Source organism: Vulpes vulpes, chromosome 3 (genome assembly GCF_048418805.1).
Source record: "Vulpes vulpes isolate BD-2025 chromosome 3, VulVul3, whole genome shotgun sequence".
Taxonomy (NCBI): domain Eukaryota; kingdom Metazoa; phylum Chordata; class Mammalia; order Carnivora; family Canidae; genus Vulpes; species Vulpes vulpes.
The window spans coordinates 114,130,887-114,148,538 of record NC_132782.1 but is presented as its reverse complement, the minus strand read 5'-3'; the positions used below and the strand labels follow the sequence as shown (position 1 = coordinate 114,148,538).

The window sequence follows — 17,652 nt, the reverse complement described above, 5'->3', positions numbered from 1 at the left end:
TAGCAATTTCCTCAAAGAATATGCTCATATGAGGTCACTGCCCATCTTCGAGCCTACGGTTGCCCCCAGAACTCCCTGCACCTGGATTGGAAATGAGTGCAGAGGGACGCCTGGGTGGCTCAGTGGTTGAGCATCTGCCTTCAGCTCAGGTCGAGATCCCGGGGTCCTGGGATGGAGTCCCACATCAGGGTCCTCGCAGGAGCCTGCTTCTCCCTCTGCCTGTGTCTCTGCCTCTCTCTGTGTCTCTCATGAATATATAAATAAATCGTAAAAAAGGAAATGGGTACAGAGACAGTCCCTAGTAGACTCACTTCGGGTCTTCCTTCCCGTCCTGGGATGGGTGTCAGGCGTGCCCATCAGGCAGGGCTCCAAGGCAAGCTGCGGCCCTCGGCACTGCAGGCAGGAAATTGGATGTGCTCGGTGGTGTTCACCTTCCCCCCACCACATGCCCTGTGCCCTTGTGTCTGGAGCCTGAACTTTGAGAAGCAGCTTGACCCCAAAGCCCGCCTGCAGGACAGGAGCTCCAGGACCTTAGAGCTGCACTTAATCCTTTCCTGCTAGCTAGGTAGGCTCCAGGGCAGGAGGTGGGCTCCAGGGCAGGAGGTGGGCTCCTGGGGACAAGGTGGCTCCAGGGGACAAGGTGGGCTCTGGGGCGGGAGGTAGCCTCCAGGGCAGGGGAGGTGGGGTCCGGGGCAGGAGTTGGGATCTGAGGGAGCAGTGGTTCCACTTAGTCCTCTCTGGACACCAGCTTCCATGGAGGTGACTCCTAGGGAAGGGTGTTCCCCACTTCTCACGGCTTAGGGGGGAGCAGCAGCTAGAGCCGGGGCTGCTGCCTCCTCAGGGGAGGTGCTGGTCCCATATGAGAATCAGGCTGCTTCAGCTGCTGTGACCCACATGCGGTCGCCTGCTGCCTGAGGAGGAGGAGCTGCATCTCATCAAAGAGTTTTTACTGCCAACCCTCCTGCTGTTGTCCCTCTCCACTGATTAACACTGGTGACCTTTTGCCCTCAGGGACTTGAGGGCACTTGCTCAGCTACTCTGTGTGGACAGCACTGTCTTGGGTGGCTCGGCCAGGCTTCCAGCGGCAGATGTGGCCGGGCTTGAGGCCATGAGGGAAGGACGCCACTGGCGTGTTCCACCACGTGTACTCTCTCTTTGCTTTGGGGCTGTTGTTGGATTAGATTGCCTTAGCTGGGGTGCGGGGACCTCCCGGGAACCGATTCCTTGTGGCGTCCACGCCAGCATCACCTTGTGCCTAAATGGAAGTCTTTTCAGCCAGTTTTTAAATTGTTCGGTAAAATTTACCTTCTCGCTGATGTTTGAGCATATAGTTCAGTGTTATAAAGGATGTTCGTACTCGGTGGTGAGACCAGGAGCAAGAGCAGGAGGCCCAGCAGTGGGTGTTTCTAACGGGATTTTTCTCATAAGTGTTATAGAAACATATATTTAAAAAGAAAAACTATTAATATTCAGAAACAATTTACTTAGAGGAAATCACTTTTAACATTCTGACATCCTTCTACTCTACTCTATGTGGTTCAGATGATCCTGTATACGTTCTGATTTTCATTTTCGGAAGAGTAATACATGCTTAAATACTATTCAAATAATATGAGAAACTGCCAAGAACAGGGTAAACACCAAATGTCCCCCTCCCCCCCACCGTCATGAGTGTTTTAATACGTTGTCACACCTTCTCCGGCACCGTAGCACACACATGTGCGTGTCAGGTCATGTCTCCCTCCCCAGCGGGTATGTGAACATTTCCCTGGCCCACTGATACTACTCCACACATCAGATTACTTCACGGGACTGCAAATTACTCAACTCTCTTGGTTCTGCATTTTGCTGTTTGGACATTGCCGTCACACGTGCTGTGGGCAGACGTCTGTGCCCACACCTGTGACAACTTCTTTAGGACCGATTCCTAGAGTGGGAGCCTCAAGGTAAAAGTGGGCTTCTGAGAGCATCTGCACACTGTTCTCCCAGATGAGGCTGCGCCGGAGCTTGCACCCACAGCCACAGGGCCCTGGTCTGGCTGCCCTTCAGGCGTTGGGCCCGCTGGGCTGGGAGGGGCATGGGAAGGAATGCCCATCAGTAGGGTTCACTGGCTGGGACGAGGCTATAGGGGTAGCCGTGCACGTTGTGTGTGTCCATGAAGGCACACTTTTCTGCCTGGGCCCACCTCGGAGACTGCACGTGCAGAGGACACCACCCAGCAGGCCACTGTGCGTCTCGGGTGTGGGAGGATTTGATAAAGAGACAACAGCCTTCTCCTTAGGAAAACACACAGGCACGCTGCGGCTTGCATTTCTGTGCCAACATCGCTGGCAGTGGCAGGAAATGGAATGTAGGGCCGGGGCAGAGCAGGAGCCCACCGGACCTTGTACTATGGCCCCTCACGTCTCACGTTAACATGGTCACGGGAAGAGTCTTGCCAGTGTTGGACATGCGTGGCCGCCGTTCATCCGGGGGAATGCTGCTGCCCCCATTTCATGGATGAAGAAATGAGGTCAGGGAGGGTGAGGTGAAGCCACAGAGTCAGGACCTGAACCCAGGTCTGCTAGAGCAGCAGCCCCTGCTGACCTCCCACTCTGCTGCTCATCATGGCTTTGTTGAGATGCAGTGTCACACCATACAGTTCACCTGCTAGAAGTGTACAGTCGCATGTCTCTGAGCACTTGGAGCATATTCAGAGTCGAGGGATCACCATCATGTTAGAACATTTCACCCCCAAAGGAGACCTGTGCCTGTGGGTAGCCCTGTCCCTCCGCACCATCTCACGCCCAGCCCCTGGCAGCCACTCCTGTGTTCCCGTGTCTGCACGTTGGCCTCCTCTGGCCGTTTGATACTAGCGGTCCTTGTCCAAGCGGCCTCTTCCCTTTGAGGTTCCTGCACTTTGTAGTAGGTCCTCCTTATGGCTGAGTGCCATTGCGTTGCACGGATAGGCCACACCTCGTATATCCATTCATCCGCTGAGGGGTCACTTCCTCCCTTGGCCTTTGTGGCTGATGCTTCTGCGAGACCTTCGGTCCCTCACGTGGTCCAGGGCTGCCAGAACTGACCAGCCTCCTCACTGCCCAGGCACTCTGCAGCCTGCCTGTGGGTCCATCCCACTGGCCTGAGTCTCCTGCCTCGCCCAGCAGCTCCAGGCCACGGGGCTGTCCCCTCCCTCCCATCTTCAGGGCTGCAGGGTGCTTTTAGCATCACACCAGATGCCACTTTGGTAGAGAAACCGCATCAGCAGTGATGAGAGGAAAGAGTGGAGAACCAGCAGCACACGTCAGTGAGCTTGACCTCCATGGCAGACGTAGGATGGCTCCTGGGAGGGAAGTGACGTCTGGTGAATGTCCTGGGGTCACTTCCCTAGAAGAGCACCTGTTGTGACCTTTTCATGAGAAGACCTAACTGGTGCATCTACTGGGTCTTTGTTCTGGGAAAATGCAAACCAGAATCCTCTTGCCATAGTGCGACAGGGCGCGAGTCACTGTGCTGTGTGCTCAGAACTTCCACCGCGATATTCCACTGGTTGGTGGGCACCGCCTAGTTCTGGCTGGGATGACCCCCCCCCCCCCCATTCTTGGGAAACACCTGTCAATGAGCTGTGCCTCGCCAGTGTGGCTGCTCCACGGAGGAGCCTGGGGCCAGGGAGCGGCTCTGGTGGTCTCCATTCTGTGGCCGTTTTTGCCAAGGAAAGGCCCTGTGGCCTCAGAAACACCAGTGCCACGGGCTGGGGCGAGCGGCGTCCTCTGCGCTTCACAGGCCTGCACCGCCTGCTCCCAGCCTCTTGGCACTTGGGCTGTGAATTCCTGTAGCAAGAAGGAAAGAAAGATCCCGGAGAGGCAGGTCTCAGGTCTCACTAAACTCCTGCCACTGCTTGCCACACACACCGTGACTTGAGAAATCTCCAAGAAATCGAGCCCTTGCTGCCGGTCCCTGGAGGGGGTGCCATCGAGTGAGACCATGCCTGGTGCCAGGGGCGCCGCACTGCCACCGTGCATCCCTCGAGGTGAGGGAGTCGTGCTTGGTGACCACTCCACGCGCACTGGGGCCTAGCAGGCGGTGTCCCGTGAGCCAGGGTAGTCCCCGCGAGGGAGACCGTGTGCCCCCTTCACAAATGAGGGAATGGAAGAGAAGCCAGGCAGTTAGACTATGAAGGGCTGCACTGGCCGGCCAGACCCAGAGCATGTGCAAATCACCTTGAGAAAGAGACCAACGCGTGTGAACAAGTCAGGAAACACGACTGAAGAGCAGGAGACCTGCCTTGGAGTCTGAGACGTGCGGTTCGTGCTGGGTCTGCCTGCACAGCTCCAGAGCCGCCCCGCGACCTCGCCCAGCGGCCCCTGGTCCGGACGGAAGTGCCCTTGACGAAGGGATTCTGAGGTTCACCCAGAGGAGTAAGCGTGTGGGAGCAGCACGGGATGATTGAGAAAGAACAAGGTCGAGGGTTGCCCGAAGTTCCAGGCGTGAAAGCATTTATAGTGCTGCAGCCACATGCCAGCGGCCCTGGGGTCCCTGGTGCGAGACCAGCGCCATGTGAGGGGTGGACTCGCCAGGCATCCCCTTGGTGAAGAATGAAGTGTGGCCCCCACCTCGTGCAGCACACCAAAGGCTTCTAGTAGATGGAAGATGCAGGTGTAAAAACACGAGAGGGCAGCCCGGAGGCTCAGTGGTTTAGCGCCGCCTTCCACCCAGGGCCTTATCCTGGGGACCCGGGATCGGGTCCCACGTCGGGCTCCCGGCATGGAGCCTGCTTCTCCCTCTGCCTGGGTCTCTGCCTCTCTCTGTATCTCTCATTAATAAATAAATAAAATCTTAAAAAAAAAAAAAAAAACATGAGGAAGGAAGCCGAAGCATCCTGGAGAGTGTGTTGGCGATCGGAGCCCCCCCTCCGTGGCCACAGCCGTAGGGGAAAATACTGATACGTCTGATGCACGCAGCTTAAGAAAAGGTGTGTCGTTTCCCACCCGAGTGGAACCCAGTGGTGCACACACACAAGACGGCAGCGAACACCAATGGATGCTCAACCTCGAGAACAATCCAGGGAACGCGGAGAGAACTCTTTCCTCAAGAGATCCACAAAGCCCAAGCAAGTGCTGCTGCGCCTGCTGCCGGGAGGTGTGGCCCGCGGAGTAGCTGGCAGTGTGGGGTGGTGGCTGGGCGTGGAGAGGGCCTCCGGCGGGCCCCCTCATGTCCTGCACCCGGCACGCCATGGCACGGGGCGCTGCTCCCGAGGTGATACGGATCTCCCATGCAGTGTCCCCTGGCATAGAGCACCTGGCCCAGGAGCATGGATAGCATGGCCCTGAGGCTGTCCTTTCACTGCTGGTGTTTATCTTGGAGTTCTGAGAAGCATCCCAGCTGTGGACAGAGGTTGCCCCAGGAAGGAGCAAGGAGAGAGGGTGCACCTGTTTGTCATTTAAATTCCTACATCAGACTCTGGATAAGTCAAGAGACTGTAGCGTTCCTTGTGCGGGAAATGACCACGCAGAGCAGTAGTGTTGCACCCGTCTCCAGCGGGGCAGTGGAGAGGCTTGTACCCCAGTGAGGGGGCCCCTGCCAGCCCACAGGCCCGCTGCCCCCACCACCTGCCCTCCCTCCCAGCAGCGGGCCCTCGAGCCTGGCCGCCCTGGGCACCCGACCCACCCACGTGCGCACGCACACACACACGCACACCAATGCACACATATGCCACTGCACGTGCACACGCACACACGCTCTCGCCTTCCCAGGCCTCCCCCTCCCGAGGGCTGAGCAGGTGTGGGGCCTGGCCCTGGGTCTCCCATCTTCCTGTAGGGTGGCCGTCCCCAGTGGGATTTGTCACCCACAGACCTGGTGACATCAGCTCGGGTTCCTTCATGCTTTTCAACATGGAGATGGCTGCTTGGTGTTGCTTTCTTTTTAATGAAAATTTCTTTATTTTGTTGGTTCCAGTCACCCACTGACCTTTGTCACTTCCTTTCCCCCATCTCTCTGTGCTTCGCTGGACACACACCCCAGGGGAGTTCTCAGGTGCGTATCTGTCCCATCTGTCTGTCTGCACGCCCCACGGCGGCGTCCAGCTATAGTGGGGCGGCCTCCCTGGGGCACTCCCTGCTGCAGCCTCTCCCCTCCTGGTTCCTTTCCAGGCCACTAAGGCACACGTGCTTTTGCTCACCAGCCTACTGCCGCTCGGAAGCTTATTTTGGTTTGCTCTACTAGCCCACTGACCATGGCCTTCCCTGTCCCTTCAGAGCCCCACCGTCCCCCGTGCCATTCCTTAAGGTTCTACGGAGCCATGAGAAACATAGCACAGTTGGGATGGGGCCGCAGGACCTAGTTCTGTGGGTCTCCCCTCTGTCAGGTGCACCCCGGAAGTCGGGGGGCCTCTTCCCTCGACTCAGCCCCTGCTTCCTTCCTTCCCAGCAGGAGGCCATGAGCCCCCCTCTCTCCCCAGCCTCATGCAGCCTCCCCAGGTGCTCCAGGACACACCTGTGGAGACTCGCGCCCTAACGCCCACCCCTTCCAGCCCAGGACTTCCGTGTGTGACTTCGGAGCACTGCCCTGCCCTCCCCCCCTCTCCCCGCCCCACCGGGTGCCCCTGGCCTGGCTGTGTCCTTGCAGAGGGAGCGTCCCGCCTCCTGGCCCTCTCCAGGACGCACCCGCCTGGAGACCGAAGCCCTAGCGTCCCGCCGCCCTGCTGCTCACACAGGCTTAATGCGCTTATCTTTTCTCCCTTCCTTCCCTCTCCCTGCCGCCCTGGTCGCCCGGCTCCCGTGGGACTGGGACGGCTCTCCTAGTGCGCCATGATTTCTTTGGTAAGGCCAAGGCCCCGATTTCAGTTTGTGTTTCTCCCGTTCTGGCTCCCCCTGTGTACCTCACACCTCCTTCGGTGCTCCGTGAGCCGTTTGCTTTGCTCTGCATGCTGGGGGCAGCGGTAGGGTCCGCAGGGGCCACGGGCTCTCCTGGCCCCTGGCTTTTGGGGTGGGATCCCGACCCCCCAGCGTCCTCTCTCAGAGCAGACCCTGGACAGGCTGAGGGGGCCGGAGCAGAGACAGTGGTCAGACCCCGTGCTGAGTACACCATGCGCCTCAGACCAGGGCAAGTGGGTATTAGGAACAGACCCTGGGCTGCTGGGGCTGTGTGTCCTCAGGCCGAGCGTCAGTACATGTGAGTTTGCGAGTTTGCGACGTGCCTGCAGAGAGCGTAGTCGGTGGGGCCCCCAAGTGGATCCCCCGACCCAGCTCCTGTAAACCAGGGTCGGCCCCTCTGGGCACCAACCCCAGGGAGCGCCGCCCTCCCTTCCACTCCCTCCTCTGCCTGCTGCTGACCCCACCGCTTGGGGTCGGGTCTCAACAGCCCTGCTCCCTGCCCCGGTGGCAGGCCGAGCCATCTCCTTGGCCAGGGGCTCTCTGCCGTCCTGTGCTGTCACTGTGGCTCCAACGGCTATTCTCCTGGGCCAGCTCTGAAAAGGGCTCAGGAACCCCAGGGCTCGGGGATACAGGGGGTGCTGAGAGAGGCCAGCAACTGAGGGGTCAGCTCACGTCACTGGTGAGCTGTGGGGGGTCAGTGGGAGGGGGACCCGCGCAACACCATCTGCAGGCTGCTCGCTGGCACCACTGCTGGCTGGGTGCCCACCTAAAGAACAGAACAGCAGAGGCCTCTCCCCAGGGCCCAGACCTGTGGGCCTCATCCCCCCGTGTGCCCTCCTGGGGCCGAGGTCTATTGCTCTGAGGCAGGCGGCGTAACCTCAGGGGCTAACTTTACCAGCACAGGTAACATCTCTCTGCCTTTTGTTTCAGGAATGGGCAAGGAAGTGGGGAATCTGCTTCTGGAGAACTCACAGCTTCTGGAAACCAAGTAAGGATGCCCTTCTCCAGGGGCACCGGGGTGGCTCAGCCCAATGAGCCTCCCAGGCTTGTTGTCAGCTCAGGTCGTAATCTCAGGGTCATGGGATCCAGCCCTGCCTGTGTCCCGCTCTGCACTGGGTGTGGCTTCTGCTTGGGATCTGCCCCCCCCCAAAAAGGAATGCTGCCCTCCAGCAGGGAGGTTGCTGAGATAGCCCTCCCCCAGGGCCGTGGCCGCCACAACCCCAGGGAGGACCCGGATCAGAGGGCTTGGCACACCCTCCAGGGTCACCGCCCTTCCCTGCGTTCTGCACCGGGGTGCCCTTCCCGACCCCTCGTCCCAGCAGGCCCCCTTCAGCCCTCATCGCTCCACATGCACAGTGGTTCACACGGACGTCCACACTTTCTGCCTTCTCCAAGAAACGCTCTGAATGTGGTGAAGAATGACCTCATCGCCAAGGTGGACCAGCTGTCTGGGGAGCAGGAGGTGCTCAAGGGGGACTTGGAAGCCGCCAGACAGGCCAAACTCCGGCTGGAGGGCCGCATCAAGGATCTGGAGGAGGAGCTGAGGAGGTGAGAGGTGGGCCTATGGGGGGGCGGGGAATGCCCCAGGAGGGGGTGGGGCTCCTGGAAGGGGCAGGGTGGACCCCAGGCCTCTCCTCCTTGGCGTCCCCTGGAGGGCATTGCCCCACGGAGGCTCCACTGGGGTGCTGACTGAGCAGCCTCCTCCTCCTGCCCTCACATGGGAGCACTCCCAGGCCCACCTACCCCCCTGCCACCTCTCCCATCCTGCCCGAATCCCTCACCAGGCCTGGGTGTCTCTGGCAGCCTCTTACAAAGAAGGGAGGGGAGGGGACCCCAGAACTCTGGGGTGTCCTCCCCAGCACTCGGCACTTCCCTGTGGCCTTTCTCTTCTAGCCTGATGCTCGCCCCGAGGGGTGCCTATTGCTGCAGACTGGACAGGGGAGGTGTGACAGGAGGGCGGGAGGCGGGTGGCACCTGTGCACGCCTGTGGGGGTGACCGACCTGCCTTGCGCCGTCCAAGCAGCTGCCCTGCATCCCCGTTCCCGGATGCCCTGCTCCCCCGCTGGGGCAGCCAGGACAGAGTTGGGGCTTCACGGCGCGTGAGCAGGGCAGTGGGCTGCTGGTCCCCAGGGCGATAGGAGTGCTCAGGGCGCCGTGCCCAGCGGGGCCACCACCCCACCACCGTTCCCTCCTCGTCCTGCAGAGTGAAGTCGGAGGCCATCATTGCCCGCCGTGAGCCCAAAGAAGAGGTGGAGGATGTAAGCAGCTATCTCTGTACAGAATTGGTATATTCCACTATTAACATGTGGGCATGGGGGGCGGGCTGCACGGGGCGGGCTCCCAGGGGCGCCCATCCCTCCAGGTCTCGGGGCCCTCCTTACCCACCCTGTGTCGTCTCCTCTGCCCCATCTTGGTGGGAACCCTGTGCAGCCACAGGTGCCCATGCCCCTCTTGGGTGCAAGCACGGTGCTGAGGAAAGCCCTCCACTCCTTGGGGGCTGGTCCGTGACTGTCGCAGGAGGGCGGAGGGGGACTGTGTGTTGGGGCCTTGGCCCTCTCCTGCGGGGACCCCTTTTGGCTAGAGATGAGTAGCCCTCCACAGAAGGCAAGACCTGACTCTTCAGCCCCAGGTAGATAGTGGACACTGACCACACCGCTCAGTAGCTGTTATTTTGGGGGGCACGTGATGCACGGATCAGAGTGCTTGCCACTTACTCTGGCTCATCCTGCACACCCCCCACCCCGAGCATCCTAGGACAGCACGAAGGTGTGGGTGAATTGTGGGGCAGCAGGAGGTGTCGATCAGGGCGGGTCTCTGCTCCCCCTGCCCCGTGCCAACCCACGGCAGCCCAGGGCCACAGCTCCTGGGCCCTGCCTCGGCACTCACAGCTGGCAGGCCCCAAGCAGATCTGCTAACTCTTGCAGCGTCCCACGCGGACGTACTAACCCCAGGTCCACTCACTGGACCTTCCCTGGAGCCTCTCTTTCTGAGGCTCCACCCGGTCCAGGCTCACCTGTTAATGCTCACTGATGGCATTTGGGGTTGCCCTGGTGTCCAGGGGCTTGTAAGAAAAGTTGCTGTGTTGTACCCCTTGAGCGTATCATGTGACCTTCTGGAAGGTGACCCTTCTCGGGGTGGGTAGACCCCCACTATGTCCGGTCCCCTGCCCTCACCTTCCCACCGCGTTTGCCTGGACGGGGAGGCGTATCCACATGGGGACTGGCCCACTCCGGACTGACCTGCTGGCTGGCCCCCCCGCTGGCTGAACAGCAGTGCCCTCCCCTGCAGGACAAGATCCCCATGGCACAGCGCCGCCGCTTCACACGGGTGGAGATGGCCCGTGTGCTCATGGAGCGCAACCAGTACAAGGAGAGGTTGATGGAGCTCCAGGAGGCCGTGCGGTGGACTGAGATGATTAGGTGGGCCCCCGGGTCTCCCCTTGGACCTGTGCTCACTTTAGGATGCCCTGACAATGCGATGAAGGCGGATCCCCACCCCCACCTCCCTCTCCCGCAGGAAGACTGGAAGGGGGACCTGGTGGGAGCCTGTCGGGGGCCCTGTGCTGGGGCCCCTCCGGAAGTGGTGGTGGACCCACCCAGCACCCTGAGAAGGTCCCAGGCAGGGGAGGCAGGAGGGGCCCCTGCAAGGATGGCACAGGGTCACGGGGTGGGTGGGTGTGGTCTAGGAGCAGGTCAGCCTGGGCAGGGGGCTGAGCTTGGCTCCTCCCCTGCCCCTCCCCTAGAGCATCCCGAGAACATCCGTCCGTCCAGGAGAAGAAGAAGTCCACCATCTGGCAGTTGTGAGTCGGGGGTGCCAGGGTGGGGGGCAGGGAAGGCTGCCCCTTGGCCGCCCCTCACTCCCCATGCCTCCACTGGCAGCTTCAGCCGCCTCTTCAGCTCCTCCTCCAGCCCCCCTCCGGCCAAGCGGTCCTACCCGTCAGTGAACATCCATTACAAGTCGCCCACCACAGCCGGCTTCAGCCAGCGCCGCAGCCACGCGATGTGCCAGATCTCGGCTGGCAGCCGACCTCTGGAGTTCTTCCCTGATGAGTGAGTGTCCCACCGTCTCCCCCGCTTCTCCTGCTGGCCTGCACGTGGGGGGACTGGGGGGAGGCTGTATGCGCCAGGGTCCCCCCTCCAGGCTCAGGCATGGAGGCCGACCTCTGCGCCTTCGCCCTGCGCCCCTGAACGTGACTGGGTATGCTGGCGGCAGCCCCAGCCCCTGCCCTTGGGGATGTCACTGCAGCCACCTTTGGGTCGGGCCGCGCCCAGGCTGCCCAGCACACCCGCGTTCCCCGGGGATGCTTGGAGCCGACAGGAGGTTACCAGCAGGGCTGTGCTTCTTCCTGAGAATACCTGTTGGAATTTTGTGTTTTCCTTAAGTTTTGGTACCAAGATTTTGGCTCCAGGGCAGAAGTGGGGGATTGTGTGTCCCGTGTCAGAAGACGGGACATTCTCCAGGACGGGTCCAGAGGGAGGGCGGCTGCACTGTACGGTCCTGCCAGCCAGCCTCGGTGGCCGTGCGGCAGGGCAGGAGCTGGACTGGGCGGGCAAGCTCCGGGCAGGGCAGCCCGCGGGACCAAGCGGTAAGTGACCTGCCTGCCTCCTGCCCAGTGACTGCACGTCCTCCGCCCGCCGGGAGCAGAAGCGCGAGCAGTACCGCCAGGTGCGCGAGCACGTGCGCAACGACGATGGGCGGCTGCAGGCCTGCGGCTGGAGCCTGCCGGCCAAGTACAAGCAGGTGCTGCAGGGGGCGCGGGGTGCAGGAGGAGTGGGGTGGGTGCTGGGCCTGGCAGGACAGCTGAGGGGAGCCCCCAGCCCCAGGCCTCGCGCCCACGCACCTCTGCCTTGGTATTGCAGCTGAGTCCTAATGGAGGCCAGGAGGACACGCGGATGAAGAACGTGCCTGTCCCCGTGTACTGCCGCCCTCTGGTGGAGAAAGACCCAACCATGAAGGTGAGCGCCGTGGGCCTGCGGAGAGGGTGGGCCACGCAGGGGAGCACGCTCACTGACCCCGTGGCCGGTCTCCCAGCTGTGGTGTGCTGCCGGCGTCAACCTGAATGGCTGGAAACCCAGTGAGGAGGACTCTGGGAACGGAGTCAAGCCGGTGCCGGGCCGTGACCCTCTGACTTGCGACCGGGAAGTGGAAGGAGAGAGCAAGAGCAATCACACGTCCCCCGAGAAGAAGGTCAGAGTGGAAGGCAGGGCCAGGGTCTGGATGACTGTGCCCAGCACTGGGGTGACAGAAACAGGACAGCTGAGGACAGGGCCACATGAGTGGGCTCATCTGAGGTCCCTTCCCCCGGCGGTAGAGCTGGAGGGATCAGGCCCCCGAGGCGTCTCCCTCCCTGCAAGCAAGTAGGGCTGTGCCCCCCACTGCCTTGGGAGGCAGGCAGCCAGGCACCAGAGCTCCGTTCTCAGTGGGGGTGAGGCGGTGGTGCGGCCAAGGAGTCCAGTCCCCGTGCAAGCTGCCCTGCTCCGTGGGAGCAGCGCCGCGGCCCCCTCAGAGAGCCCTGCAGGGGTGGGCCCCACAACCCGTGTGGCTGTGCCAGTGGCCCGCGCTCAGTGCCAGTCCTGCCCTCCTGTGCCCTGACACAGGCCAAAGAGCTCCCTGAGCCAGACGCCACCTCCAGCCGCGTGTGGATCCTCACCAGCACCCTGACCACCAGCAAAGTGGTCATCATTGACGCCAACCAGCCAGGCACCGTGGTGGACCAGTTCACCGTCTGCAACGCCCATGTTCTGTGCATCTCCAGCATCCCAGGTGAGGGCCAGCCCCACCTATGGGGAACCCGCACCAGCAGCATGGGGCTCTGCACTGCTGCAGATGGCGGGCGCGTCAGGAGGCCCACTGAGCCGCACCAGCCTTGCTTGGGTCCCTCTCTGGACACAGGAGCCCCTGGGGGCGTCCAGGGAGAGCACACAAGTGGTCTCGCTCCTTAGTCTTATGAACAACCAGGAGAAGACCCCAAGTTGATGCTCGCCTAACCAGAAGGAGATGGGTTGGGCCTCGGGACAGACTGAAATGCGGCACTGACCATGGACCTGCTGGTAGGCCCAGTTCCCACTGCCCCACTGCAGTGGGGGGAGCTGAGCCAGTGGAGGCTTGGCTTTGCCTCTCAGCAGCAACCAGTAGGCAGGACAATGGCCCCAAGCTCCTCAGAGTTCTTAAGGTTTTGTCACATGATCACAGTTGTCTGCTCCCAGAGCCCAGAGTCTCACTACTCCGTGCCTCTTGCTGGCTTTCCAGGCCTGTGGGCGGTGGTTGTGAGCAGGTACCCACGTGTGCTAGGGCCACTCTGGCCTGAGAGCCTGGGGCCCACTGCGAGAGCAGAAGCCTCTGCATTGGCAGGCGGTCCCCCGGCCTCCCACGGCACCTGCATCGGGCAGTGAGCCCCAGTAGGGGCTGCACAGCGTGGGGTGACAGGGCTGTGCCTGTCCCCCCAGCGGCCAGTGACAGTGACTATCCTCCGGGGGAGATCTTCCTGGACAGCGATGTGAACCCTGAGGACTCCAGTGCCGATGGCGTGCTGGCGGGCATCACCCTGGTGGGCTGTGCCACTCGCTGCAACGTGCCACGCAGCAACTGCTCCTCCCGAGGGGACACCCCAGTGCTGGACAAGGGCCAGGGTGAGTCCTGGGCCTGCGCCTGTGCAGCCTTCCCTAAACCTCTCGTTCCTCCCCACTACCCAGCCAAGCTCACTCTTCCCTTCTGCAGGGGAGGTGGCTACTGTCGCCAACGGGAAGGTCAACCCATCTCAGTCCACGGAGGAAGCCACAGAGGCCACAGAGGTGCCAGACTCTGGGCCCAGTGAGGTGGAGGCAGCTGCGGTGCGGCCTGGGCCCCTCACGGAGCACGTCTTCACTGACCTGGCCCCCACCCCAGCCCCCAGTGCGCAGCCTGGCAGGTGGGCTCTTGGGATGGGGGGACAGATGGGAGGGGGACTGGCAGAGATGGATGGGGACGAGTCCCCCTGGGCCACTCTGGAGCCGCCATCCTTCCTGCAGCGAGAACGGGTCAGAGGCCGACACCAGTGGTGCGCAACCTGAGCCAGAGCCCAGCACAGACCCTGCGGGGGCCAGCACCAGTGCTGCCCCCACGATGTGGCTGGGAGCCCAGAACGGCTGGTAGGTGGGCCCTGGGCCAGGGGCTGGGGAGCGTCTCCTGGACGAGCCTCCCGCCCACCACGGCCTCCTCCCACAGGCTATACGTGCACTCAGCCGTGGCTAACTGGAAGAAGTGTCTGCACTCCATCAAGCTGAAGGACTCCGTGCTGAGCCTGGTGTAGGGACCCCAGCTGAGGGCGGGACAGTGGGAGGGGCCTGCGGCAGCCCCGCCTCAGCCCACTGGCTCACTGCCCCCCCATTCCAGGCACGTGAAAGGGCGAGTGCTGGTTGCCCTGGCAGATGGGACTCTGGCCATCTTCCACCGAGGCGAAGGTGAGGCCCCAGGGCTCCGGGTGGGTGAGTGGCCACTCCCTCCGTGGGCAGAGGTGGGGTGGCCAGGCCTGAGCAGGTGTCGCGGACTCTGCAGACAGCCAGTGGGACCTGAGCAACTACCACCTGATGGACCTGGGCCACCCACACCACTCCATCCGCTGCATGGCCGTTGTGTGCGACCGCGTCTGGTGTGGCTACAAGAACAAAGTGCACGTTATCCAGCCCAAGACCATGCAGATCGAGGCAAGTGCTGGCTGCAGGAGGACCACGGGAGGGGAAGTGGCTCCTGTTGGCAGAGGTCTCTCCCAACATGCCTCCTAACAGGCACTGGGGGTTTGTGGGGTCAAAGGAAGCGTGCTCCAGGTGACTGCATCACAGGCCAGTGGAGGGCAGCTGGGCCATGAGTGCATCTGTCTGGCTTCCACCTGCTGCTGCTTTACTGTGCAGCAATTCAGCCAACAGCCACGTGGCCCCCAGGCTGCGGGCCGAGCAGGTGGTGTGGGGGGCTACAGCTCCTCCCAGGAGCCTGGACCCTAAGGAGCAAAGCAGGCGCTAGAATGCCGGCTGCAGTGAGCTGCTGTGGAGGCTTCGGAGCCCCCCCCGGGCCTCCCCAACCCCACTGACACGGGCTGCCATGACCCCCCAGAAGTCATTTGACGCCCACCCGCGGCGGGAGAGCCAGGTGCGGCAGCTGGCATGGATTGGGGATGGGGTGTGGGTGTCCATCCGCCTGGATTCCACGCTGCGTCTCTACCACGCCCACACCCACCAGCACCTGCAGGATGTGGACATCGAGCCCTACGTCAGCAAGATGCTGGGTGAGGGGCTGCGCTGGGCTCGGCGGGCAGGGTGGGCAGGGTGGGGAGGGCCTGTGGCACCAGCCCCACGGACCGCCTCCCCCTCCTCACCCCAGGCACAGGCAAGCTGGGCTTCTCCTTCGTGCGGATCACGGCCCTGCTCATCGCAGGCAACCGCCTCTGGGTGGGCACCGGCAATGGAGTGGTCATCTCCATCCCGCTGACCGAGAGTGAGTGCTCCCCCTGCCCCCGGCATCTGCACCTGTGGTGGGGCCCGCGGCTGAAGGGCAGAGTAAGGGTGGGGGGCACCCTCTGCCAGGCCCCGCGTTGGGGACGGGGTGCTGCCATCCTGTGACTCTCTCCTCTCCTCCCCAGCCGTGGTCCTGCACCGAGGCCAGCTCCTGGGGCTCCGAGGTAAGTCCAGAGCCCCTGCCTCCTGCCCTGAGAGGGAGCCGCCCGAGATGCCCCCACTGGCCTCATCCCTTGGCGGTGGGCACTCCCCCATGCGCTGCCCTTGCCTGCTGGAAATCTGGTCTCCTGTGCTCAGGCCCTGGGGCCCTTCTCTGTCTCCAGCCAACAAGACGTCCCCCACCTCTGGGGAGGGGGCCCGCCCCGGGGGTGTCATCCATGTGTATGGTGACGACAGCAGTGACAAATCGGCCAGCAGCTTCATCCCCTACTGCTCCATGGCCCAGGCCCAGCTCTGCTTCCATGGGCATCGCGACGCCGTCAAATTCTTCGTGTCGGTGCCAGGTGAGGGGCTGGGCCCTGCTATCTGCAGGGCTGTGGCATGGCCCCCCTTCGGAAGCCTCCGTACAGGCCTTGGCTGCCCGCTGAGGTCCCTGTGCTCTGCCGACAGGGAACGTGTTGGCCACTCTCAATGGCAGCGTGCTTGACAGCCCATCCGAGAGCCCGGGGCCCACCGCCCCTGCCTCCGATGCCGAGGGCCAGCTGAAGAACGTGCTGGTGCTGAGCGGCGGGGAGGGCTACATTGACTTCCGCATCGGTGAGTGGGCGCTGCCCAGGGTCGTGGGGTCCCCAGCAGGGCCATCCCATCACAGTGGCTGCTGTTTGTCCAGGGGACGGAGAGGATGACGACACGGAGGAGAGCACCGGGGACGTGAACCAGGTGAAGCACCTGCTGTCCAAGGCGGAGCGCAGCCACATCATCGTGTGGCAGGTGTCCTACAGCCCCGAGTGAGGCTCCTGGCTCCCGCCCCGCCTGCCCGCCGCCCGTGTACATACAGCCCCGCCCCACAGGCAGCCCACATCTGCCCCTCATAGAACCTCTCAACCTGCAGCTTTCACCTTAGGGCCGGGCCTCTCCGAGAGCGGGCGGCGGCGCAGGTCTGGCTGGGAGGTGGAGGGGAGTGCTGCTCTCACCCCAAGGGGAAGAACCTCTCGGGACGCCTTCCCCAGCGGTTTCTGGTTGGCCCCACATTCTCCCGACCCAGGGGTGCTTCAGGGCCAGAGCCAGGCAGGATCCCGGGCAGGTCGGGCCGAGAAGCCTCTGCTGGGGGCTCCCAGCTCCACCCAGGCCCCCTCTCTCTTGCTCCCAGGATCCCCCAGGGCAGGGAGCAGGGAGCTCAAGCCCCCCAGGTCCTCCCCACCGGAGCCCACTTGCCTTTGCCTATTGCCTGAAGGGTGGGCCTGACCCAAAGAGCCGGCCTAGCCCCTGGCCTTCCCTGGACTCCCCCCACCCCGATGCCTGCCACCCCAGGACTTGGCATGAAAGCACGTACCCAGGCTGCCTCTGGCAGCTGCTTGAGAAGACAGAGACATGCTCTCTTCCCGCTCACCCTGTGTGACAGGCCCCACCTCTCCCTGGGTGGAAGAGCCACCTGTAGGAGCAGGCTCTGGAGACCTACCCCCCCACCCCCCCAGAATCCCCAGGGTGGAATTTCTCAGGCTGCCAGGACAGGCCCAGGCCTCAGGAAGAAGGGGAGGCCCCTGGCCTCTCCTGGGGTCGGTCCTAGGACACAGGCTCAGCCTCGGGGAACGTGGTCTGGGGCCTGCCTCCCACAGTTGCCAAGGAGCCTGGCTCCCCAGACACGCTATGAAGTGCCTCGGGCTGGCAGTGTGGCCTGCTCCCTCGAGGGCAACTGAAGACAGCCTGCAGGCCTGGGGGGAGCTGCCTCTGCTCTAGGCTGGGATGCCACTTGGAGGGGTGCCTGGACCCACAACTCCTTGACCTGCCCCAGGGCAGGCCTTGCTCCTGCTCAAGAGGCACTGATGGGGGCAGGCCCAGGCCCTGCTGCCTACCCACCTCCCACCAGAGAAGCACAGATATTGGGCAGCCGCCCCACAAGTCCAGCCGGCCACCGCCACAGCCGCGTGCAGCTGCAGCCTTCTCCCCACCACCCTGCCACTGTCCACTGTGATGTCCGTCCAGTCCCTTGTCTGTTACCACGGGGCCATGAAGTGACTCGGGGGCTAGCCGGGTGGGTGCAGCTGGGGCAAGGGGCTGGGTGGGGATTCTCCTCAGGCTTTGGTCCTGCAAACGAACCCACGTATCTGCTCTGTATGTAATAAACGTCTTAACATCGTAGCCGCGTCCCTGCCCCA

The 17,652-nt window shown here is 62.7% G+C and overlaps 1 protein-coding gene and 1 long non-coding RNA gene across 25 annotated transcripts in view; one reads left to right on the top strand and one right to left on the bottom strand.

The window, feature by feature from the left end:
- MAPK8IP3 (mitogen-activated protein kinase 8 interacting protein 3) overlaps window positions 1-17,635 on the top strand; it is a 42,987-nt gene extending 25,352 nt beyond the window's left edge. For 10 of the 24 annotated variants that reach the window (XM_072754093.1, XM_072754080.1, XM_072754091.1 and 7 more), the window contains 24 exons: window positions 6,001-6,012; window positions 6,780-6,797; window positions 7,782-7,839; window positions 8,247-8,399; window positions 9,055-9,136; window positions 10,140-10,270; window positions 10,594-10,650; window positions 10,730-10,900; window positions 11,465-11,591; window positions 11,711-11,806; window positions 11,883-12,038; window positions 12,449-12,614; window positions 13,298-13,480; window positions 13,569-13,758; window positions 13,859-13,978; window positions 14,055-14,135; window positions 14,223-14,290; window positions 14,385-14,533; window positions 14,937-15,108; window positions 15,204-15,317; window positions 15,463-15,501; window positions 15,661-15,840; window positions 15,947-16,093; window positions 16,167-17,635. In XM_072754093.1, coding sequence (XP_072610194.1) covers window positions 6,001-6,012; window positions 6,780-6,797; window positions 7,782-7,839; window positions 8,247-8,399; window positions 9,055-9,136; window positions 10,140-10,270; window positions 10,594-10,650; window positions 10,730-10,900; window positions 11,465-11,591; window positions 11,711-11,806; window positions 11,883-12,038; window positions 12,449-12,614; window positions 13,298-13,480; window positions 13,569-13,758; window positions 13,859-13,978; window positions 14,055-14,135; window positions 14,223-14,290; window positions 14,385-14,533; window positions 14,937-15,108; window positions 15,204-15,317; window positions 15,463-15,501; window positions 15,661-15,840; window positions 15,947-16,093; window positions 16,167-16,288 — 2,792 coding nt within the window. In that variant the 3' untranslated portion in view covers window positions 16,289-17,635. Of the gene's footprint in view, window positions 1-6,000; window positions 6,013-6,779; window positions 6,798-7,754; window positions 7,840-8,246; window positions 8,400-9,054; window positions 9,137-10,139; window positions 10,271-10,593; window positions 10,651-10,729; window positions 10,901-11,464; window positions 11,592-11,710; window positions 11,807-11,882; window positions 12,039-12,448; window positions 12,615-13,297; window positions 13,481-13,568; window positions 13,759-13,858; window positions 13,979-14,054; window positions 14,136-14,222; window positions 14,291-14,384; window positions 14,534-14,936; window positions 15,109-15,203; window positions 15,318-15,462; window positions 15,502-15,634; window positions 15,841-15,946; window positions 16,094-16,166 lie in introns of all 24 variants that reach the window. The other 14 variants (XM_072754082.1, XM_072754092.1, XM_072754079.1 and 11 more) reach the window with 8 other exon arrangements.
- LOC140598332 (uncharacterized) lies at window positions 1,459-8,229 on the bottom strand. The gene is made up of 3 exons (XR_012000673.1): window positions 7,104-8,229; window positions 6,857-7,013; window positions 1,459-5,361 (listed from the first exon to the last, which is right to left on the bottom strand). It is a non-coding gene; the product is annotated as an uncharacterized lncRNA (long non-coding RNA).
- Window positions 17,636-17,652: the final 17 nt, after the last annotated feature.